The sequence below is a fragment of the Neopsephotus bourkii genome, unplaced genomic scaffold (assembly GCF_033783945.1).
Source record: "Neopsephotus bourkii isolate Nb327-2 ecotype Australia unplaced genomic scaffold, CSIRO-AGI_Nbou_v1 NB_1768, whole genome shotgun sequence".
NCBI lineage: Eukaryota > Metazoa > Chordata > Aves > Psittaciformes > Psittacidae > Neopsephotus > Neopsephotus bourkii.
In genome coordinates this window covers 2,360,294-2,385,294 of record NW_026902242.1, presented here as the reverse complement: position 1 = coordinate 2,385,294, position 25,001 = coordinate 2,360,294, and the positions used below count along the sequence as shown (strand labels likewise).

Genomic DNA, 25,001 nt, shown 5'->3' with positions numbered 1-25,001 from the left:
TACCAACCATAAGAAAAGTACAGTTTCTGCCTCTTCCCCTTTTCTCTACTGGTTCTGTTTCTTTAGTTTTGATCACACAATCATGACCTTTGGAGGTTTATAACACTAACACAGTAGATTCACTTACAGTTTCACCCCGCTGCCCTGGATGTCCAGGCAAGCCGTCTTTTCCAGGTGGACCCTGAAATTGTAGGATACATAAATAATTTTTTAGCCATCTTTAATTCAGAAAAAAAGAAAAAGGCATGGAATTAGCTGTAAGTACCTCTGATCTTGGTTTTGTTTTTTTTTCTAGACTAGTCTTCAGTACAGTTCAACTGCTCCTATATCAGCTAACTATAATTTTAATCATACATTTTCTGTGTGTCCTCTTTGATGCATGCATGTTCAAAATGGATTTCAGTAAATTCAGAAACCATGGGAAGAACCTAAACTTCCATTTCTCTTTGCTTAATGACTTAATTAACACAAAACTAAACATGACAAGAGTATCTGATGAAATTCCAGTTTTGGCAATGGACATAAAAATAAAAAAAATAAATCACAGGCAGTTTGATGCTTTTGTGCTTACTAAGCTGCAGCTCAAATGTACTATTACTTCTGTACGTTTCTACTTCTAATGAACGTCTCTTTCCTCTTCAATTTTTTTCCTCAATTAACCCATTGTTAAAAGAAAAGACACACTAGCAAAGTACTATTTCACCTAATCTCAGTCTGTCATCTGGACATTGACATCAACATACTACAAGAGTTGCAGTTTAATATAGCATGTTGAATGTAATACCTGCTCTACCCATGATCATTTTGAATATGTGACTTCTTGTGTTAGCTCTATAGCCCAATAAGCGTATTTGTAATCTATACATAAACCACCCCTTACATAAATCCTGAAATATTCACTTCAGAAACACTGAAAGAAAAATAATGTTCTTACTGTTGCACATAGTTCATTAAAAAGATACTTACTGGAGGTCCCTTTGGTCCGGGGAATCCAACAGGTCCTTGAGGCCCTTGTGGTCCCTAGTATAAATGTAACAAAACAAGTGAAGTTTTAATCAGGCTTTTATCACACTGGATTAAAAAGTTTGCTTAGATGATAAAATATATGCACTTCAATTATAAAATCTATGAACTCTGTAGATAATGTCTGGTTGTAAGTATAAAGCCTCAGCTCCACTGTGAGATAAATACTGGTAGCAACAATTCACAAAGACATTTAATTGCCTGAAAAAGCAACACAGGATTTCCCCCCAGAAGGATTTCTTGAAAGCAATATTGCCTGTATAGGAATGCAGTAAGGAAAAAAAAAAGCGCTTATATAATGTATTTCTGCATCTGACCCCTGAAACTGTGCGTAATAAGAGTAGAAATCAACTGTGAGTAAAAAACATTGTTTTCTATGGTTTACTGTTTGTTGCACTTTTTTCTTGTAAATTCCAACTGTACTGACCCTCACATCATGAAGCTTTTTAAGGAAAAGATCTGCATTTTTTTTTTCATAATATCGCTTGCAGATTTCAAGTCACTGGACTGACAGATAAAGTGAGGGAAAAATGAGAAAAAACACTAGAACACGACCAGCATGTTATCAAAATTGCATTTTCTTTTTTGTCACCAATTTCATTTTAAGGGTATGGATTATTTAATACTTACATATCTGGTACCAGAAATAGTCTCAGTGGAGTAGAAATGAGTGTTTCATTTTTTTGGCTGACACTCATCCCTACTGGGAAGCAAATAAATACCTCACAGTTATATTACACAAGTGATACGAGATGTGGTGCTCTGAGGTTCTTCATCTCTTTGATCTAATCAATTTCTCTCCAGGGATGCCTTCATCTTAGATTGATCTGCTCACTGTTTTCAGTTTCCACACAATTTTGCTTCCTCATAACCTCTTGGAGCTGTCACAAACTCCTCCCTTCTTGAGGCTCTGCTACTGACCTTTTGGTAGAGTATCTCTGATGTTCCTCCACAGTGTAAAACAACCTACAGTTCCTTTCTTGGACTATGGCTAGTTCTTTACAGCCAGTATCCTAGTTAACTCATTCTTCTTTTGAATCCCAGTTTCCTGCCCCTGTGTCTGTTTCTACTTGTCACATTTTTCCTATTTCACCCAAACTTTCCACTTTGTCCTGCTGTTCATGTTCCACTTAGTACATTTTCTTTTGCTTGATACAGAGGTACTTTCAGCTTCTCGCTGCAGCATCCCTTGGAGAGTGGCCTTCCATATATACTGGCTACAGTCCAGTCTTCCAGATTTCAACTTCCCTTCTGTTCTACACTACTTCTCCTCCTTACTGCAGGAATCACTGTCCTGATCACTAACCAGGTCTCCTGGACAGTTAAGCAACATTCTGCTTCAGGAATAAAGGAGGTAAAAGCATTAAAGGTTTTTAGTAAGTGAAAACTTTTTTTTATTACTACTCACAACTGCTAAGAAGAAACAACACAAAATTAACCTTAATTTTTTCCTGCAGACACACAAAGGGAAAATTTGAGATTTCCAGAACACACTCATGCCATGTTCTTATTATCATTAGTTGCATGGATGTCCTTATCTCCAGTAAACAACACAATCAAACCATGTGGTCTGATCCTATAGTAATTTTTCCTTTTTCAGTTTGCTTAGTCATTCTAGCAATACCACTTTGCTGTTGTTCTGCCAGTATTTTTATACCAAGTGTGTACACATTCAGCAAGGAAATAGTGTAACACAGTGGCATTATGGAGCAGGGGAAAATGCAAAAGGAGGTCCCTCCTGAAGAGTAAGAGTTGTGGAGAACACTGGAACTTGGGGGTGGGTGCTGAGGAAGTATTTATAGATTCTCTAAATGAAATAGTTAGCACTTTAATGAAATAAGACTACAGAAGAAAAGTCTCTTAAGCTTTACAAAATACTTTGGCAGAAAGCATGTCCTCTTAAAATAGCTGAGTTGGTTTTCAAGTGTTGTTATTACAAATGTGATTTATTAATACTGTTTTTCTATATACTGCTATGTAATGGGCCGACCGTATACTGGATTTGGTTACTGACTGGTAAGATACTAGCAAGCAGAAAATTTTATTTTAGCAAGCACAGTAAGATTTCTCAAGCATGCAGAAATGAAGGCAATTCTCAGCTGATCAGAACAGAAAAAGATCAGGTGCTTCAACAAAGAAGGTGCTGGAGGTGGCCTGAGTCATTTGCAGCAAATGGGGCATTTCGTAAGAGCAGAAGCTGGTAAGTACAACTGAAATTTGCATGGATATATATGAAGTGCATGGGTATAAACACTAAGTGCACGTGTATTCTCTGTGTCCTCTATGTACAAAAACGAGCTACAGATGGAAGAAGCTTTCAGCAAACTTCAGCTCATTGCTTTCTGGAAAGCATCATTTCAATTGTTTTGTTACTTCTGGTTACTCTGGTCAAAGAAGGGCAAAGACACGCGAGGGAGAACTAAAAATAAAACAACAACCCCTCCTCAAGTCACACTCCTAGTTAGTGGAAAGAACAACATGTACATGAATAGCTTTCACATACCCTTTCACCTGGTGGGCCAGGAGGACCATCATTGCCTGCAGTACCCTAGGAAGGAAAGACAACACATTCAAAGATTAGACCTGTATTTTATTTAGAATAAACAGCCTGCAGCCAATCTATACAGGGTGCTTGACAATTACCTTAGGACCTGGTTTGCCAGTGGGACCTCTAGGACCTCTTGAGCCTCTTGGACCCTGTCAATTTAACAGAGATGCAATTGATGATAACTATTGGATACTATAATCAAATCAGAATAATTCTTCACAGTTTAGTGGAGGCAATTAATATTGGAAAGCAAAGTGAAAGTACATACTGTTGGTCCTCGCTGTCCTCTGGGGCCTGGTTTGCCATGTAAACCCTGTAGAGAAAAGTTCACGGAAATCATCTTAGCAGACACTGTATTTGTGAAATAAAGGTGGGTTTTTTCTTACTGAAGTGAAGGCAAAGTGCAACTCCCTTAGGGTTAAATGTTATTTTGAGTATCTACTTTGAATTTCGATCTACAGACTCATGGTCCTCAATAAAAAAGATTACCTTTCTGAGTTCACTGGGACTTGTAGCTAAATGTACTAAATTTGTCTCAGATTCTGTCATTAGAACATTTTAAACTATGCTAAAATAGTAACAAAGATGGCATGCAACAAGAAGAGTCCCCTAAAGGACTGGGCATCATTTCTAACGGAGTAGCCTTGAAGACAAAGCTCCCAGGTTCTCATAGACAGCTCCACGGAGAAAATAAAGGGGAAGCCTCCCTTTTTTTATAACTGAAATAGGGACTATAATACCTACCAGTATTCTGCACAGAGATACAGAACTTGTACAGAGATACAGAGCTTGCAAGAATACCAGCCCTTAATTTTTTGTTTCAATATATCTCCTAATCATATCCAACACATTTCTTTCCTTACACTCTACATTAGTATTGCTGTGCATTCTAATGCAAAGAAGTTTAACATTCAAGATAGTATTCCTTGGATAGAAGAACAAACCTAGTGAATTCTACTTTCTGATCTCTGAGGTAAACATGACAGCAACAGAAAATCAGCATAGATGTGTTAGCATAAAGCTTGCTTTTATTTGAAATCAATAAAATGCACACACTGATTTTCTTGAGGGTTTTCATGTGTGTGTGTGCAGGGAGGGTTTCTATTAATTTTATTACACTTAACAAAATTAATATTATGTGCTGTTCTTAGAATGCTACTCAGCTTGTGAGCTTCTCAGAGACAATTAGTGTCCTTCCTAGTATTGCTGTGCGTGGTAGCATAAAAAACAATTATACCCTTTAGGCAAGATTAATAATAACACCTGATTCTCATTACAGAATTTTATCATTGATGAGCAGCTTATACTTACTACTTATGTAAGCTATACTTACTACATCTAAGTATACATGTAGTTTCTATTAATTACGTGGTTAGTACCCTAGCTGAATTGAAAGCTTTATAAAGGCCTGATAACAAACCAATATAATCGCATTTTTTTAATTTGAAGTCTGCTCTTTGATATTGCTTTGCTTTGTTTTCCAATCTGGTATCTTTATTAACAGTCATGTCTCATTTTTCCCAACAAGGATGAAACGAATATTGGTTTATTGCTTGTGTCTGTCCACAACAACGTATCTTTATCTTAACTAAATTAATACAAGAACAATTTAAACTATGCATAAGCAATGCATATGCAATTGGATTTCATACATTTTATCGCAAACCCACAAATTTCTCCTTGTTTTGTGCTGCAAAATATATTCCTAGGAACAAAGATATAAATTATTTCAGTTTCAGTTACTATAATCTTTTGTTACTACCATCTATGAATTCTGGCTATGTTTTTAATTTCATCACCTTTCTATCAACATATTCTGCTACGGTCAATTAAGCTTTAGTGGCAGCAGCACAGTGACCTTTTTCTAACTTATATTTCATATTTATAGTTTGAAGAACATGCATAACAGATTTTCCCTTACCTGCTCCAAGTAAACAAAAAGGCAAAAGCTGTCATTTTATGGTTTTTAATGTATGTACATGTTCTTCATCTTGTCTGGTATATTTTGCATTTTTGAAGCTCTGCCTATGAAAAAGCTTGTGGCTAATCAGAAGTCCTATAAAATACAAACTGAAGTTCCTTGAAGGTAAATTGCATGGCAGCAGAATAATTCATGGGATACAGGAAAACAGTCTTTGCCAACTCACGCAGCTATACTGTCAAGAGAGATGCTTCAGCAAAGGCGTTTTCTTTTCTCCTTTCCAAATGTATAATTATGGTAGCATAGGCAATGAAAAAGTGTCGGAATTCCTTTATATTTAGTTTAATATCATAAAGACTGAGATTTAGTATCTCAGGAAGTCTCTATTTTATGTAGCTGTAGAGGTTCATCTTAAGCATGAAAAGCCTGTTTTCATAGTTCTTTACAGATTTTTAGATGTATCATTCACTTTCAGTGAGTTCCAAAAGTTAATTATCATGCAAGCATGAATTAACATACCCTTGCGCCTTTCTCTCCATTGGCACCTGGAAATCCTGGGAAACCAGTTGAGCCCTATGTAAGAAATCAATGCAAATATCAGAGCATATCAATAGCAAAACAGTAGCATAGACAACATGTAATTTCTATGAAAAACACTCCTCCAGACTCATGTACATTGTACACGTCAAACTTACAAGTGTGATGGCTCTGATGAATAGCTATAAATTAACTTACCATAATGCCTCAAGTCCAGAATGCATTAAAAGAATCAATGTATACAATAGACGTTATTTGTCATCTTACGAGACAATAAAGTATTAATTAAATCTGCACCATTTAAAAAAAATAGTATCAGCCGTTAGAAATATCTTGATCATAATAAAGAGGAACAAAAAAAAAAAAAAAGGCTTCGCCTCACAGTAAAATAATTCTTTTACAAAATAGCTTAATTCAAAATGATTGTAAGGCTGCAACATCTGAACAGTGGTGTGATCCTCTATTCACATTACTGACCTATAAATTACTTCATGTGGTTGAGTCACTGTAAGCTGACCTCTGGCTAGCTTGATTTAACTGATACCTGCAATTTGTACATGTGCTTGTATGTTAACTTCACAATCAGGATTTATGAGGAGATTATCTGACTTGAAACTACTTCCAGGCATCATTCCTCCTCCTTTTTTATCCCCTCTCCTTCCACTAACTGCCCAGTCTAATCCGAAGAGTACTATTTTCTATATCTCTCATATACAGGTCCCATGGGACAGCAGACTTGCTACCTGCCAAGGTGCTGTCATTAGGGACTTTGGGTTAAAGAGGTGACAGACTTGATAAAATATACTTCTAAGTGACTGGAGATGAAAATCGAAACAGTGTTTGGTTTGGTCGGTCACTAGAACTACTGGACAGACTCCATGCTGTGACAATGCATTTATATCTGTGCAGCTTCCTATTGCTAAACGTGGCAAATTAAATGAATATAACAAAACCTTTAAATAGAATTTCTTGATGCTCTTCTTTAAAGCATCAACTTTTTTTTGTTTGTTTCTTTGGGTTTTTTTTCTTTTTCTTATTTATATTTTCTCCTTCATGAATCTCATTTCCCACTATCATTTCAGTTGTCCACTAATGACTTAGGGGCAATACAACTTGACTGAAACTACTTCTAGCAAAACTCTGACTGATACTCAATAGTGGGAGAAAAGGAAGAGATTTCCTTACTTTTCTTCTTTTTAACTCTTCACCAGTTATAACTTAAAATGTGAATAAAACTGTGAAAATTCTACTCTGTGAAACCCAGGCATATTCTTTATAATTGAAAGGCCAGAGGAAAATAACAAATTCTGATGATCAGCCATGAACAAGCATGACCTGGTTGTATATATATTTACAGTATTTTTTGTAATTGTGTTAGTCAAGAGGGACTAGACAAGAGAAACAGTGAAAATTAACAGACAATGGCAGTCCTCTAAGAATAAGTCTGAGAAGGAAAACCATGAAAAGCAAATAAATGACAATAAAAAGAATGGTGTAAACCTTGACAATACTGAGGCAAGGTTTTGTATTTGCTTTAAACAGCTAATACGTTATCTCCTGCTTCTTTTTTTTTCTCTCCCTTTTGTTAATTTAAACTGGACTGTGAGTTTCCAAACAAGTCTCTAGTGAGTTGATATACTGTAGCTGTCACTACTCTTTCTTGGAAGTTTAAGCAACAAAGTAGAAGAGCAAACAGTGAACATAGCTTGAGAACTATTTTCAATTTTAGTATAGTGAAAATTTAATGTAATGAAATTCTTGATCAATTCCTTGCTGAAAAGAATCAACTTTTATTTGAAGTGTTACATCATTTTTGCTCTTAGAGCTGAATAATGTAAAACCTCTTTGATCTCAGACTTTTCAAAAGACAGTTTTGAAGAACGGAGTGACTGAAATCTCAGACATCTGAGTTAAGAAAGAGAAGCGAGAAAACGTGTCTCTCAAGGGTCTTCGTTTTCATGAATACTTTCTATAGATAGTTGTGTTCAATGGATAAACATTCCTCAAATAGCACTTGACTGAAAAGGGCCAAAGTACAGGCCAGAGTCAGAAAAAACACTTAGCTTAGCCAGCTGTAATTTCAACTTTGAAAGTAAAAATAGATCCCAAAGTAAAGTGAACATTTTGCTGCACTTTGATTGTTTAGTTGTGTAGAAGGGGTAAAGGATTCTTTTAGTTGTGATCCTTCCCTGTGTGAGTCATCTTTGAGACAATATGGAGATCCAATCTTTCCCTAATGACATCCTCTACACGGGGAAATGTCTACAGAATTATGCTTTTATTCCATATTTTTCTTTCTTTCTAATCACAGAAAAGAGAGCTTGCAATTCATTTAGCATGCCTATGGCCTAAAGCCATGTTAGGATGACCTTCCTCAAAATATGTATCATGAAAATATATTCAAAATATAAGCCTTCATTTAAACCAGAAGCCACCTAGATGGTTTTCTATTGCAATCAAAAAGGAAAAAACATAGCTAAGGATAATGTAGGCATATAACTCAACTAAGGATTGGATTTTGTCATGTTTGTCTTAACAGAAGCAAAAAAAAACTGTGATGAAAATCGTAAATTCTGTTTCAAAGAAATGTGGCTTATTCTATGGAAGAAGGAGTAATTCCAGTAAATGGAAACCTTGTACCATTCCCATCAATATCAGCATCCATTTAGTGGTCAAAAGAGTGCTCGTTCTCTTTTCAGGCATATCAGCAGCTCCTTTGTTTTCAAATTGTTGTTTAATGCACACCAGTCTGAGTTCCCACAACTCATGAGAGGCTGGCAAAGGTTTGAAGGCAGTCTAGCTAACAGGAAATATAGTGCTCCTGAAAGATCTTGCCTTAGGGAAGCCGATGTTTTTAAAGATTTTACTTCATAACATGATTGTCAAGAAAGAAAACGTGAAAAACGGCCCTTGCTTTGATGCCCACACCGTTTCCCCAACCACAAATAAAATAGCTGCTCTTGTGACTGTCAAAGCACAAGATACACAGCTCATTTACAGCTTACCTTTGGACCTTGTCTTCCTGGATAACCTGGCAATCCGGGTACACCAAGCTTACCCTGAAATAAGAAGGCAGAATTAGATTTTATTTTATCCTTCTCAGTTGTTCAGCAAACTTCTGTAGAAAATACTTTCTTCCACAACTTAGAGTCATGATACTTCATGGAATATAATATTCCATTATTTCAATTTATCATTTTTATTATTAAACACCGCTTTACTTAGTTCCCCAAGCTTAAATAATATTCCCTCTCCAATGAATGAGTTCAGCAAAATCAATAGCCAAGTGTCTTTTCTGCCTTGAAATGCTGCATGGGGATATGGGGCTGAGGTCATTAAACTATTCTCTAAAGAAATCTCGGTGTTAATAGGTTTAAGACAGAATAAATCTTTTTTAATTTATACTGTGCAATGGCTGCTCCATTTTCCACAAATCTTTCATGAAGAATCCATTTTTTCTTGAATAACTTTAAAATATTTAAAACTGATAAACCATACCCCACTGACTATTGTTGACAACAGATTTGTCAACAACTATTATCAACTTGTTATGTTCAGAAAGGACAACAGAATGAGCAGTCTGATCAATGCTGACGTTAACCTAGAAATGAAATACAGTATCCTGTCCCACTGAGATGTTTTCTTTGTAGCTCTAGAGGATGAGTGAGGGTTTTGCCACTTCCAAAAGCAAGGAAAAGCAGTTTGTCTTTGAAGTATCACACAAAGAAAGGTGTGAACCTTCTTGGTAATATTGGGACAAGGTTTCTTATTTGCTTTACACAGCTAATAGGTTTTTCTGCTTTCTTTTTTTTTTAGCTCTTTGTCTTTTTTTTTATTCTTCAGGCTATTACATTTTGGAAAAGATCTCAGTGGAGAAGATATGCTTATCCAGTATAAGATGGTACTCTAAGATGAGGAAAAAGAGGAAGGAGAGACTTGGATGGGAAAATAAATTTGCTCAAAGAAACGTGTTTATTCATAAAAAATGCAGCACATGAATAAAGATGTTGTATATCATTATATTCATGTAAGTGCACGTGTATGGAACAGACATTATTTTAAAGAATGTTTTGATTTATAGAAATATTACAGTGCTTCCAGTTCTGTGCAAAACCGAAACAAGCTGAACACATTACAATAAATTGAATGTTCTGCAGCATGACAGTGTGTCAAACTCTTGCCAAAGTCAGTGTAAGTTTTGTCCCTGATTTTATGATTAAGCAAGCCCAGTTGCTGGGTTTTGAATGAAGGTATGGATGGTTTTTTTGATGATAAGCTCTTCTCTGATGTGTTCTTCACTTTTTTTTGGCACCATACCTGGCATATCCTTTATTAAGCAAATCCAGCCTTCGACCTATCTGGGCAAGAAAGTTTTCTTATCACAAGATCATTTGAAAATAAAAGAGACTACTCTGGCACTTTCATTACTACAAAGAGTAGTATCTTTGCCTTAAATAAGTCATAGGAATGACAAAGGAATACAACATTGATAAGCAGTCTTACAAGCACTTTCCTAATATTGTGGGGAGATTTAAGAGTTCACAAAGATTATTCTAATCTTTGTGCTAAAATAAATATCACAGAGCCAACATCACAGAACTCTTCTCTGACACTGACACACTCTGTTCTGACCAAGTATCAACAGATTATCCAGAGAAGATGCTTGACTTACAATGGGCAAGAAAAGGTATAAATATTTGTAGAAAAGGTAAAACTTTGGGTCTAAAATTCGAAGCCCAGCTACCAGCGTTATCAACACCACTATATTTTTCAAGTATCTTCTGATAGTTAGGGCTCCAGATTCTGGACTTGTCAGACTATGACTCCCATATATGTCACTGTGAAGAAATGTTTGAAAACACGAATCTATATTCAGATTGAGTAATTTCAATAACAGGAACTGAAAATAACTCAAATTTGTATTTAAAAAGTAACAATTATAAAAGTTTATTTGGTTTTGGCTCGGTTTACTTTGTTTTTACCTAGGTTATAAAGACTTGAGAAAGACTCTTTTGTACATGTTCTTAGTTAATTATTCTGCAGATATCATGACAACAATACACATTCTTGCAAGATTCCTAATATCCTTACATTTTTGTCAGCTCAGTGATACAGAAAATAACCATTGCCATGAAACGCAGAGCTCTTTCTGGAGGATACAAATATATTGTGAGTGAAGATAGTATGAACCATAGTATTGTTTAATATGTATAATATGACCCTTAATACTGCAGATTGTTTTTGCTGATCTAGTTAAAACTGAGTACATTGGCTTTCTGGTGTGAACTCAGGTTGAATTCATGCAGAAGAATAGTCCTGAGTTTCCTTTTTTGTATGTTCTTTGATTCGTGACATAATTAATCAATTCAATGACCTAATAGCTGGTGAGATATCCTGCAAAATTGTGGAGAGAGTAGTGATTCATAAATAACTTGCAGTAGTTAAGTAAACCTAAGAATAAATCTTTTCATCTTTTTTTTAAAAGAGTGAACTGAGTTTTTTATTATATACATCTCTAAGAGTTTATGAATGTTATTATGCTGACATTGTAACCCTAATATCTTTCTAAAGTTCTACTAATGATATACTTGCAAAAAGTAGCAGCTTTTGATGAAGAGAGCTTGTTCCGAAGTTTGCTGAATATATTTTTTAATTCCTTGCAAAACTCTTAACTGTGAACCTTATTATCTTTTTAGTGGCACCAAGTAATTATTAAGATTTCAGTGAATACTTTCCAACACTTTACATAGATAAAAAGACAGAATAATCCATCATGATGTCAGATGGGATATTGCTGGAAAATAGTAACTGTTCCAATTTCAAAGAGCAAAACCGAGAAAGAAATGTAAAATGTTCCTCCTGTCCCATTCTCTTTAAGACAAAACTAGCATTAAGGTCACAGTTAAATAAAACAAAACAAACAAACAAACAACAACAAAAAAACCGGGAAATATTCTTCACTATGTTCTCACTTTAGTGAAATATAGTATATGCATTTCTGAACCATCACTTTTATCCTTCTTTCCTACTTATCCAACATTCCACTGCTGAAATCACCTTTGTTTTCTGATGCTGTCACACAGTGAGATATGGTGCCTACACATGCATTCCTCAGCCTCATTTCCTCCTTTGTGTCAATCTCCAGTGGTTTTTGTTGAGGTCAAGATTCTACAGAGATTTGTACTTATCTTTGAGCTTGTTCTCTCCTATTTTTCATAACACCACCCTTTTTAACAGCCCCTTTCACTTTTTTCCAATCCTACTTTGGATTTTTTTTTTGTTTCAAACAATCTACATGTCACAATTTGTCATAATATGACTGTGAATATTGATTCATTCTCCAGCAGCTCCTTTATCCTCCTTTGTGCCCAGCTATTTTCTTTACATCATGTTTCCCTTAGCTGGCATGCACTGTATGTAATAGGGGGTTAGGATTTAGCTGCCTTTTGTGCTGATGAAGTACTATAATGCCTTTCTGTGTACTTACAAATAATATCAGTGATTCCCAGGACTTGTTCAAATGTGAGCTCCAGTGATCTGCTGTAGTAGTGTCTCATAAAACCTACTGTTAGGTAGCTAAAGATTTTACAGATATGAAAACTTTTTTCTTTTGTGATGAAGAACATACATGTTCTATGTATGTTATGAGGCAATTACATGGTTATTTAGTTGATATCTGACTACTGACCTTTTCTCCAGCTGGGCCAGCAGCACCTGGGTCCCCAGATGGACCTGCTCGACCTTTAGGACCTTCTGGACCATCTTCTCCTCGTGGACCTGGCTGACCAATTTCTCCCTAAAACACACCACATTATAAATATGGCCTTTGTGCATGTATTAAAGAGCCTACCCACAGTTACTTGAAAATAAATTTCCAGTAAATGTAAATAAAGATTAGAATCAAAGAATCATAAAATGGTTGGTGTTGCAAGGGACCTAAAGGGGTCATCTAGTCCAACCTCCCTGCAACGTAGAGACACACCTTCAACTAGATCAGGTTGCTCAAAGCCCTACCCAATTTTCAGTGAGGAAAATACCACTGTGTGTGTTCATTATATGAATGTGTATATATATATATATATATATATATATATATAAATTAGGCACTGAATATTACTTTCAAGAGTGTAAGAACCCAGTTGCTTTGGCTGAAGAGCGGTACATCTGGAAACAGTGTATTCTTATTCTCTTTTCCCTAAATTCTCCCAAAAGCACTCTGACAGTTGACAGAAAGAAGAATGTCCGTACTTAAGTACTAATGTGGATACCATCTTTCCAGTTATTTATATATACAGTCACCAGATACAGGCTAGGAGCCTCTTGCGAGAAGTTATTTTAGAACCTCCACAACACTTTCTATGAAAGGAAGTGCTCATTGGGCTAAGTAACACTTCATTTTGGCAGATATTTGCAATATGCTGTGTTGGAATGGAAACACATTTATCCTAGATAAATTAATTTTCCTCAGGCAAATACTAGAGATCTTGGAATCTGGAAAAGGGGATTTCCTAAGCACAAGCTTATTGAAAAGGGCATCCAAGACTGATATTCTCTTCCACCTTATAACCCTGCCATTATTGACTCACAAGAACCAAACCTCTGCCTCAAATCTGTGCATGCACACAGAACAGAAATAATTTAAGCTACTAGCTCTTATGTCATTTTTGGTTTACATTTATTTGTTCACTGATCCTTTCAAAATAATAACACTGAAACTTTTTAAGAACATACAGGTTATGAGTAAATGCTTACCCGGTCACCTTTAAGGCCCATGTCACCTTTAAATCCTGGAAAACCATCTTCACCCTAAAAAAAAGCAGAAATGGGTATAATGACTTTTAGTAATAGAGAGGATTCTTTTTGTCAGAGATAAAAGAAAATACATTCACTACAGAATATACTTAGCGAATATATTCTGTAGTTAGATGGTCAGACCCCAGCAAATCCAGTATGGCTGTTGCTGTTTCAGAGAAAGTATATCACTGCATTACACAGAATTAGTTTTTATTTAAAAGTTTCTAATACCAACTGTTTAAAGCTGTTTAAAATCTGCTTAAAGATGCAGACAATACAGTTCTCCTGTTTTATTATGAATTATCGTGCAAAGCTCTTTCTTAACTCCTATGCTTTTTTTTTTATAATCACTCTTTTAAATAAGGTCATCCATTCAATTAACTAGAAAAAAATTGGTGGCAAATTATTCAGTGTTTTTCTTCTTGATAGCAGGATCTCCTTTTGAATTACTTTTTCTTTTAAACTAGTGTCTTCATAGAATAATGAAAACGAATAAATAAAAAAAGGCTGGTTATCACACCTTAATAAAAAAAAAAAAGAAAAAAGACAAGTATTAGTGTTTATAACCTAAAAGAAGAAGTAGTCATATATAGTAGTTCAATCTCTGGCAATACTCAGCCCAGCCTACTTTCATTGGATGACGTGATTGAAAGTTGGAAAACTAATGACCATTAAGATTAAATCCATATACAGTGGCAAAATAGGTGCACACTGTTGCTATTCCTAGTGGGAATTACTTATTTACTACCTAGTAAATTCTGACAGAGAATTTATTCTAAGCATTTTAATAGGCCTCCATGCTGAAGGCAAAGCAGACAGTACTCTATAACAACTTTCATTTATGCCATTATAAGTCAGTTTAGATAAAAACAGAAACCTCTAGAGTTGCTCAGTGGAGCTGCTCACGACTTGATCTAGTATAACTGAACAGCTTTGGGTTTGCTCTTAGACTGCATGTAATTGTATGAGTTCATCATACAGCTACTGTTCTAATATCCATACAACAAAGATTATTGACGGTGTTTTTATTTGATGCTGTCTGATGTCCTGGGAGCAAAGGTCTTTGTGATGAAAAGCACTAAAATGTTCAGTATTTTTTAATATGCTGAAGCAATATTGCTGATTCAGTAGCTAAGTAACATCTGGACCGTCAATAAAGCCAGGAAAGAGTGCTACTGTGCTCCATATTACTGAAAAAAACCTTTCTGTTTCATCCTCACTTTGAAAAAGAAGTTTGCGTTTTGCATTCCTGTGCTTACAAAAGCTTTATCTTCTCCTCTGTCAGCTACTGAGCCAGACTGCAAGGCTAAAGCCATTTTGATTTTGTTCAGAAGCAGTCATAGTGCATGAACAAATAACCCTAGAAAGGGTGACAGAAATAGATTTGCGGTAAACAGCTCAAAATTGGTGAAGAGACAAAAACCAAAGAGGTAACCCATTGTGATTCACTGAAAAAATATACTAAAAAGCCTTCTAAAAGCAGGTGTCCCATGCTTTCTAAATAGTAAAACTAATCGTTATATAGTCATCTTACTGCATAGATTAAAATCTCAGGGTGGTCTTTCTTAAATTTGAGGTGAAAAAGAGTGCAGAATACATGGGAAAAAAAAAAGTTTTAGTTGTATAAGTTGCTCAGTTATGTCCATGGTCAATAATAACTGAATGAGAACACTTTGCAACGTATCAGCAATGACTGATCACACACCAGCTACTGTCCAAATGGCTGCCAAAGGAATTGAAACTCTTCTTCAGCTTTCGCAGTGAGGTTCCAGCTACTGAGATCTACAAGAGGATGATTTTATTCTATGTGGGAGGAGAGAGCTGAACGCTCTATTTCCTCTTCTGCTCCTAACAAAAAATAAAATAGCTGGAGTTCTAGTCAGATTTACTACAGAGACAGACACCTCTTCTGATACCCCTTGGACCATTCCAGATCTACAGAGGCTTTCCTGAATGATTGGTGTATTTATTTCTGTCTCTTACAGTGATTTCCTTCATGTAATGGCATCTGAATAATGTCAGTAAAAAAGGCCTGCGTAATACTGTGTGGACAATCTGTGAAACGTCTTTGTGTGACCTTTTGATGTATTCACTAGAATTCAGTCTCTTATTGCAACTGTGAGATCAATACAGAAATGTTGTGAAGATTACGCTAATCAGTATTCACTGATACACATACATATATACACACACGTGTATCAAGCTTGTTTATATGCAAATCCTGTATTTTTCCTAGATGGATATTAATAGTTTAATAAGGAACAAGAAAAAGGTGGGGCTTTTTGAACTGTCCTGACTCCACAGGTATTAAACACACTCTTTTTTATCCTAGATTTAATGAGCTACTCTAAAATAAGTATGCAGACTAGACAGACTGTGGTTTAGGAAAGCCTGAAAATGTACAGCAGCTCTTGGCATCTGAGCATGAAAGACAGATCTCTAGTGCTGAAATCAAGGCTTTTCAAGAAGACTGAGTCTTCTGCTTTAGAAATAGCTGTAAGTATCTGCATAGTAGCCACCGGAGCCGCAAGGCTGGATTTGCCTGTGCAGTCAGGAAGTACAACTGATGGTGTTTGTTATCTGTCTCATTCTCAGTGCTAAGGAAAGTGGGAATTTAAACAATTCTGGCTGTAGCTTTAGCCACTGTGGACCATCAAAGGTCAGTAGAGATCGCAGTAGTTGGCGTTTGCTCTAGTAAGAGCTCTACATACAGAATTAATGGTATTGGGAGGGTGTAAAAGTTTTCTTCATGTTCATATACATGCACCTGGCTGGGCTGTCCAACACTGGCAAAGCCAAAGATCTGAAACAAAAACACCTGTAACCTAGAAAGCCATTGGAAGATATATATTAAAAAAACAACAAAAAAAAAAAGAAACAAAATCTAGCCTACTGCTTTTTCAAAACAGGTAAAATAACACTATTATCACCACAAATCTCTCTGAGGCACAAGTTTCTTAGTATCTACTATAGTATTAACGGGAGAGGGGATGCCTAATTCTCTACTGTAAGAGCACCTTAGAGAGAAATTACTTAAACTGGAGCAAAGAGAATCCTAAATCATTCTAGTAACTGAAGGGTTTATATTCACTTTGTATCAGTGTAAATAATCATGGAGGTCACTGACTTATGAATTGGGCTTGGTATGTCCCTAGGGTAAGGCAAAAATAAACTCACTGCTACAAGAGAAAACACACTGCAATGAAGGAGACAGAAGTCAACACAGTGAAAAAAGGGAAAGGAATTAAAAGTGGTCAGATTTACCTTTTCGCCTTTGGATCCCTTGAGACCACGGACACCATCAGCTCCCTAAAGAAAGAATATGAAGAATTACCTACATGCACATATTCAAAAAATGGTGGAGGGAGGAATTCAGTAATTAAATCCTACCTTTACACCACGAGGACCTGGATAGCCAATTGGACCCTGAGGACCTGGAGGCCCCTAAAATACATTGGAGTAAAGAACCTTTGTTTGTACAGTACTTGGTCAGCAAGCAGTTCTATTCCGAGTCTATCTTTGTTCTTTCACTATAATGCAGCAGTCTTGAGTGAGACATCAAAATAACACTTGGCTGCCTGCCACTAAGAAAAGTCGTATCACATATCAAAAGTCAAGTTCAATATCACTATAAAATCATTAAGAGAATTATGAACTTGGTTCTACTTGTGTATTGCAGAAAAATCTATGCACAATATAAATTATCTGAAACAATGGTCATTGGAAAAAGTAACAAGCAAACAAAACCAATCTGTGTCTGAGGATGCTTCGTTGATGATTCTCCAGTGTCTGAAATGGACAGATAATAAAATCTTTCCCTAATGGGGCCTTTCCAACTGTCTTCTCACAACACCTCTAGACTGCTAACATCTCTAAGAAATAAATTTTTCCATCAAATTTGGCTGAAATCGATCAGTAAATTCAAAAGAAATAAGGAACAACTGACAAAACGGTCACACACACCTGTAACTTTCAAAACATAAATGCTCTGTGTAAGCTTTATTTTCTCAAGGAATCAGGATAAAACCTACAAGCCTTTAACCGAGAACATTTTGGACACAAATACTAATATGCTATTTTCACTGGAATTGTACTTTCTGAGCTGTTCATTCATTCATGCTATTTATTCAGACTGTATTTCAGTATTGCCACTGAAATCAGTACTGCAACTGAAGCTGATTTCAGCTGCTATAAAGGGTGCTATTCTGGATAAACAAAGGTTAATACTGAGAGAGCAGAAAGATTTAAAGAGCTCCAAGACATTCAGTGCTTCATAAAGAAATAACTTTTCACTGAAACTGCCTTGAAGGTGACCTCAAAAATACAATGAACATGCATGCGTTTGTACAAGGTTTTGAAGAGCCCTTTTCGGTACCCTATACAATGGAATTGTAAACTGAAACTATTTGCAAGTTATTTATATGAAATGCATGCAATTTTCATTGATTGTCATTCTGTCAACTCTACAATCAGTTTCACTTTCAAAGTTTAATCTCTATAGTACTTAGAATTTCTATAATATTTATAATATAATAAATATTTTTGTCTGTACACAGATGCTTTGAATGTGACAGTTTTCTAGTAACTTCCTAAACAGTTCTTGGATCAAAAATGTGTCATAAAGCTGAAAAACTGCCAAAGCTTTTCTTGAAAGCTATGCAAATAAGTGGAAATAAATGGGAAAGTTTTAAAACTCACCAATGCACCTTTATCTCCAGACTGACCCTCTTTGCCAGGATGACCCTGATTTAAAAGAAACGTATCTGATTTGCAAAATACTCATTTTTTGGTAGTGACATTTTATTATAAAACCACAATTATTTAAACAGTTGAATTTCAGGTCACTCATCACCCTTTTTCTGTATTAGAACACACACAAGCACGATGCTGAGAAAAGATGTTCTTAAAAGAACTTAAATTTAATTTAAAAATAATTAAAAATAAATTTAAACTAAATTTAATTTATAAATACTGATTTAATTTACATAATAAAGAAGAAACTGAACAACAGTTATGTTAATGTTCAGGACTATCCTGATCACCCCTTTTGTTTAGGTAATGTTTCAGCAGTAAGAGTTTCTAATGCAAGACATTGTCAGATTTGATTCTGAAACAAGCAAGGTGATTAATATTACACATTCCTAAAATTATTTAAAAGACTATGGAATTTGCTGCAGAAGCCAACAGAAGGCTGATCTAGCCCTAACACTGTATGCCTTTGTTTTAAAGTGTGACTTACTTTTCAAACAAAATATGTGTTAGCCTGTGTTCTGCATCACTGACATTAATACTGCAGCACTCAAAATATTAAGATAAAATAAAATATTGAAGAAATTACACCAAAATGCTGCAAAATTTAAATGCAATTTAATGCAACTAAAGGTTAATAGAAGTTTATGAGAATCAGTCAGGAATTTATGTTCATCAGTCTTACTAGAGAAGCATAGTAAATCTTCACTTTTGCCAAGCATGTATTCCCAGGTAACACGTAGCCAGTTACTAAAACTGTTCATGTTTTGGTGTCACTGACATTGTAAAATGTTTTCAGTGTGTTAAATATGATATGATTTTGATGTGGCTGTTAATCTTATATGACAAACCCCTGGTGATTACATTCAATTTTCTGGCCTTGGAAAACAGTTTAAACTATGTTCTTTATTAAAAGAATTAAAATTAAAAGCATTTGATAGCTGCTTACCAGTGACGGCTAGTTTTCCTTTAAACATTTTGTCTTACTAATATCAAATTTGTTATTTGCTTGCTTAAATTTACATACATCAGTTTTTTAATCCTAACCTCCCAGAATACGCATTCTTGAGCATAAAATTAAAATCTCAATCCAGTTAGAGGTCTCTATAACATGAAATGACTTTAAAAATGCTGCTAATAAAGACTGTATTTGTATCCTTTTAGATTTCTATTAATTCCAGTATAATATGCCACTTCAAACAATGTCTCACCTTCAAAATAGAAGGACATTTCCTCATACAGAAGTGAAATGAAATAGCTAGTTTTTATCATCTCCTGAAAAAAATGCTCTGGAGCGTCCATCAGATCTTAACACAGATACCATGGAAGCAGCTACAAAGCTCACTGCAGTTGGGAAGGTACTGTTTATTGCCTTCAATCACTAGTGTAGTTCTATGTTTGTAAATAGGTCGTATCAATCAAAATGGACTGAAGTTTAACCTGCCTCTACAGCCCTCCCTCTGAACAAATCTGTGCATGAGGGAGATAATTTTGGGTGGGTGTACTCACTGACTTAGTTTTTTTCATAGCAGCCCATCTGATGCTGTGTTTTGGATTTGTGACTCAAACTGTTCAGATAACACAACAGTGTTTTAGCTATTGCTCAAGTGCTTGTACAGTGTGGTTTTCTTGTCCCATTCTAATCCCTCAGACAGCAAACTGAGGGTGATCAAGAGGCTTAGGGACACAGCTGGGAGAACTGACCCCAACTGACAAAAGGGATATATCACACCATACCATACCATACAATGTCATACTCAGCAGTAAAAGCTCAGGGAAAGGAGAAGGAAGGAGGGGACATTCACAGTTATGGTGTTTGTATTCCCAAGTAGCCCTTATGCATGCAGTCAGTTCTGGTTTTCTTATCCTGCTAAAGTCCCATTTAAGAAATGCAGATTTAACTTGAAAAGAAATATTATGAGGAAAAATGGCAAGGGAAAGAGAGACATGATCTGAGAAGTAACACTGACTGCCTAATGTCTCTTGGTGGTACAAAAAGATGATGCTTTTGATACAACCAGTGTATATCCATGTAATTATGAAAAATGATTCCATTTAAGTTTAGGTCCTGAACTGTAAGCGATACCATTTCAGGTGGTTATACTCTGCTCATGTGAGTGAATGCATCCTCTGAGCTAAGCTGAATTCCTTAATGATCACAAGATTCTAAATACTGTCTGTCCTGGTGCAGACAATGAAAGAAGCAGCCCAAACATGTAATATGCACCTTAGGTCAGGAAGCAGAGAAAGATCTAGTCTATTCTGTGTTTCCTCAGAGAATAAATGCTGAGTATTTTTATAAATGATTTGCTTTGCCATACTAACATAGCACGACTACAGTGAAGCAATGTCTAGCCCTTTGTCAGTTAAGAGTATTTACATATTCCTGCAGATGTTTCAGATGCATTTCATCATCTGGAAGCACATTTTAAAAGCCCACAGACATTTTTAGCAGCTGCTTTAAAGATGTCATTCTTTGATTTTTAACTGCTCCAACAAGTTTTAGGAGAGTTTTAGATGGATTTTATAATGCGGCTGCCAACTAGAACTACCAGTGCTCCAATTTCTTTTTGCAACATGGGTATCCAGAAATACTGGTTACTTACAGGAGGCCCATCAGAACCAGGAAGGCCAGGCAGGCCAGGCTTGCCTTGAGGTCCCTAAATGCAATAACAGAGACACATCTTAAGAACAACAGTGAACATTCTATTATTTACAAGGATAATGGAGTGTCATCCCTGCTGAGGACTGGCATGCCCTAAGCCAGCAAACTACCGTAAATCTTTTTAGCATTTTAAAACAACTGGCAAATCCACTACAGCTGTAGAGAACAATAATAACAGTACTTCTTTTTAAAGCAACAAATTGAAGAGCAAAAAACCCCACCCCAGATCCAATACATTTAACTCTAACAGCCAAGAATATAAAATATATTTATACCTGAATATCTTGATATAGATATCAGGGATAAACCAAAACTATGACAAAACTAAATCCAGAAAGATACTATCATAGAATATATAAGCACAAAGCCAATTCTTACACTCTTTAGCCAATACAAATCACCCATATTCCTGAGGACAGGCTTCAGGAATTATCTACGGACATGGAAACACACAACACAAGGTGGGGAAGAACTCTCCAGTGTACGAAGTTAACAATTATTTAGAATTTCAGGAATGAAAGGATTCACCATATGAAAAATACTAACAAGACCAAGAAGTAAAGAGTACAGGTTACAGAACTCCAGTACTCGAAAGGCATGGTACATTTGTGAAAGCCTCTTGAATGCATATATTGTGGGACTAGCCCATTTTGTTAGAACAATACTTCTGCGGCACACAGGTAGGTAAAATGCATGCATAAAATCTCTTTCAATTTCTTCTGAACTGTATATTAAACAGTGAAGAGAAGCAAAATCAAAGAAGAATCAACAGAGCAAGAATTCAGCAAAAGGGGGAGAAAGGTAAGATTAGTACAAAATTCAAAACTGACATTTCTGAAATTAATAGAAGACATGTTTCAAACCACAAGAACACGTACAAACAGAGAGATTAGGAAAAAGAACACAAAGTGGCACACTACAGCATGTCAATTACACTGCAAAGTTATGTCAAAACGTAATCCTTGAGAACAGAGAACTTGGGTGGCTACAGCTGTTATGAAAAGAGATTAATAAAAATCATTTTCACAGCTTGCTGTGAAACTAATCAACATACAAGTACACGCTGTTCAATATTGTAGATGGGATTATGAAGCTAATAACAGACAATTAACTAAAATTAAAGGGAGGAAAGGATGCTTGTGAAAGTGTTTATATGAGAGGACAGCCAGGCCTCAGTTGGCTATTCGTTTACTTAATGATTTCAGGAATATCTGCTAATTTTTAGATCTTAGCTTACTATTCTGTGAAACATAGCAAAGCTCTTAAACACACAAGCAAGGCTGCTGCACAGAACTGACTGTGAAATACCAGAATAATGCTGTAACTTACTTTTTCACCAGGAGGTCCGATAGGACCTTGAGGACCAGGAAGCCCCTGTTAAAAAGAAACCAGTGTGAGAAACCAGGGAGAACAATATACATACATTCACCCTACTGAAGGTCCCTCATTATTCTGTTTAAACATACTGGCAAATACAAGCAGCTTCCCCCCCAGCCCCCCTTACAAGTTAGATCAGGAGTTTTGTGTGAGCCTTTTGCACAAGCCACTGTTCTGGCAGTGGGTCTGTAACAAGATCCTATTCAGAGTCCTCCTCCAGGTGTGGCCGTTCCTGCTGCATTCCAGGAACACTGAATGAGTCATTTTTCTCCTGAATGAAAAATCCCTCTGAAAGCTTTACTTGAAAACTCTGCTCCCACTGCCCCGAGTACATTTGCAGTGTTATTTATAAAAATCATTGAAGCTTTATCGGTTTTGCACATTAAATGCTAACCTTTTAGCAGTTCACATCTATTAATCATTTGCTGCATGTTACATCATACATCTTGAGAGTTATTTTACACTCACCTGTGGGCCTGGAATTCCTTGCTGACCAGGAGGTCCTGGTTCCCCTTGAGGACCCTACCATGCAAAAAAATACCAGGGCATTAGGTGTGCATTTCTGCACCATAGATCTTAATTGTCAGTGCTAAAAGGAATACAGACTCGTCACTGTTCCTCCCTCTTTAAAGTCCACCAATTTTCTATCCAGACTTTTTTTTTTTTTTTGCTAATGCTAATTAACATTATGTTTGGGGTTTTTTTTAAACAGAGAATAACAGACAGGATGTAGGACCTAAGCACTGGAGTCCATGGTGCTGAAGGAGCTTGACAGAAAGCATAGTTAGGCGTTTTGGCTGAAGACTGACTAATAGATGGCTTCTCTTTTCTATGTAAAATCATAATGAACCTGAATATTCTGACAAAAAAAAGCTTAATTAAGTGGAAGAAATGGCACAGTGGCAGGGGCAAGAGAACGTGGAAAGGATTCTTAGAACCCACACACTTTTTAGTTCCCAGCTTACTTACCATGTTTCCTTTTGGGCCAGAAGGTCCATCAATACCTGCAATGCCCTACAACACACAATATAAGCATGAGCTACTTTCGGTGGACTTCCATTTTTCTCCTGGAGATTGCAAATACAAAGCAATTCATACGTACAGGTTGTCCAGGGGGACCAGGTGTACCTCTGGGGCCCAGCAATCCCCGTGGACCCTGTAAGAGATGAAACACTTATTAACACCCCCATGACTCTTTCTGAACAGAGATGTCCAGGAGCAGGACTGAGCAAGGAATGTCATATTTAAGCTTGATGATCTTAAAGGTCTTTTCCAACCTAGTTAATTCTATAGGAAGGCTGAGGGGAAGGCAGCATGAGGGCTGAGAGACAAAGACAGAGAGAAAGGAAGAAAGGAAGAAATCACCAGTAACAGATTCTCTTCAATCAGAGAATCAACCAGGTTGGAAAAGCCCTTTAAGCTCATCCAGTCCAACCGTTCCCCAGCAGTGCCAAGGCCACCACTAACCCATGGCACTGAGGCCTCGTCTCCATGGTGTGTGAACACTTGTAGGGACGGTGACTCCAGCCCTGCCCTGTTCAGCCTGTTCCAATGCCTGAGCACCCTCTGGGGAAGGAATTGTTCCTCAGCTCCATCTTAACCTGCCCTGGTGCAGCTTGAGGCCGGTTTCTCTTGTCCTGTAACTTGCTACCTGGGTGCACAGACGGACCCTTCACCTTTCTAAAGCAGCTCTAAAGGGAGGCCCGCACCCAGCGGAGACCCTGCCCCTGGCACCGGCCTGTGGCACGGTGCGGTGGGCCGCAGCCCCGGCTCTCCTGACCACCGGCGGCTCCTGCCTGTTGCCTGGGGGCTGCCTGGGTTGCCATGTGCCGCTGCCTGCACGGGTAAGCTCCCGGCTGCAGCCAGCCCCTTCCCTCCCGGCCCACAGGAGCAGGTGGCATGGCCCAGCCACCATGTAACGTGAACAGGATGGCAGTGTAAGGGCAGGTGTTGATTTAGCTGCGGTATGGTCATTTCAGGCAGAGGTAGGAGGTAATTATTTATATTTCCTGGTTCAGAACACTGGCACAGCATCTTCCACTGAAGTTTCAGCTGTGCCTTCGCCTGAAGGCCTGACCTGAATAGTAGCAAACTTGTTTGTATTCCTGTCTTAAAAAGTATGTTGGTCTTCGTATCTATACTACTATTCTAAGAGTAAAACTGTAAAGTTCCAAAAAAATTATCTGTAGTAAGGATCCAACAAACAATTAAAGATTAATGATAATTTTATTATAGTAAGTGAATGCATTCTGGAAATCACATTTATTCCTCTTACCCCATGAAGCACAGTAGTGTGCAAAAAGAAGAGAAGCCAGGCCGTATTTTCTAAGAAATAGAATCATAGAATAGTTAGGGTTGGAAAGGACCTTAAGATCATCAAGTTCCAA

General features: G+C 36.7%; 1 protein-coding gene across 15 annotated transcripts in view; it reads right to left on the bottom strand.

Moving 5' to 3' along the window:
* The window catches only part of LOC133225979 (collagen alpha-1(XI) chain), a 462,534-nt gene that overhangs the window by 61,890 nt on the left and 375,643 nt on the right, over positions 1–25,001 (bottom strand). For all 15 annotated transcript variants that reach the window (XR_009729340.1, XR_009729341.1, XM_061378981.1 and 12 more), the window contains 17 exons: positions 23,717–23,770; positions 23,584–23,628; positions 23,083–23,136; positions 22,567–22,611; positions 21,179–21,232; positions 18,522–18,566; positions 17,214–17,267; positions 17,088–17,132; positions 13,782–13,835; positions 12,718–12,825; positions 9,035–9,088; positions 6,012–6,065; positions 3,840–3,884; positions 3,667–3,720; positions 3,527–3,571; positions 967–1,020; positions 128–181 (listed from right to left, as the gene is read on the bottom strand). Coding sequence is in view for 13 of the 15 variants with exons in the window: in XM_061378981.1 (XP_061234965.1) it covers positions 128–181; positions 967–1,020; positions 3,527–3,571; positions 3,667–3,720; positions 3,840–3,884; positions 6,012–6,065; positions 9,035–9,088; positions 12,718–12,825; positions 13,782–13,835; positions 17,088–17,132; positions 17,214–17,267; positions 18,522–18,566; positions 21,179–21,232; positions 22,567–22,611; positions 23,083–23,136; positions 23,584–23,628; positions 23,717–23,770 (918 nt within the window). In the remaining 2 variants the exon portion in view is untranslated. The remainder of the gene's footprint in view (positions 1–127; positions 182–966; positions 1,021–3,526; positions 3,572–3,666; positions 3,721–3,839; positions 3,885–6,011; positions 6,066–9,034; positions 9,089–12,717; positions 12,826–13,781; positions 13,836–17,087; positions 17,133–17,213; positions 17,268–18,521; positions 18,567–21,178; positions 21,233–22,566; positions 22,612–23,082; positions 23,137–23,583; positions 23,629–23,716; positions 23,771–25,001) is intronic.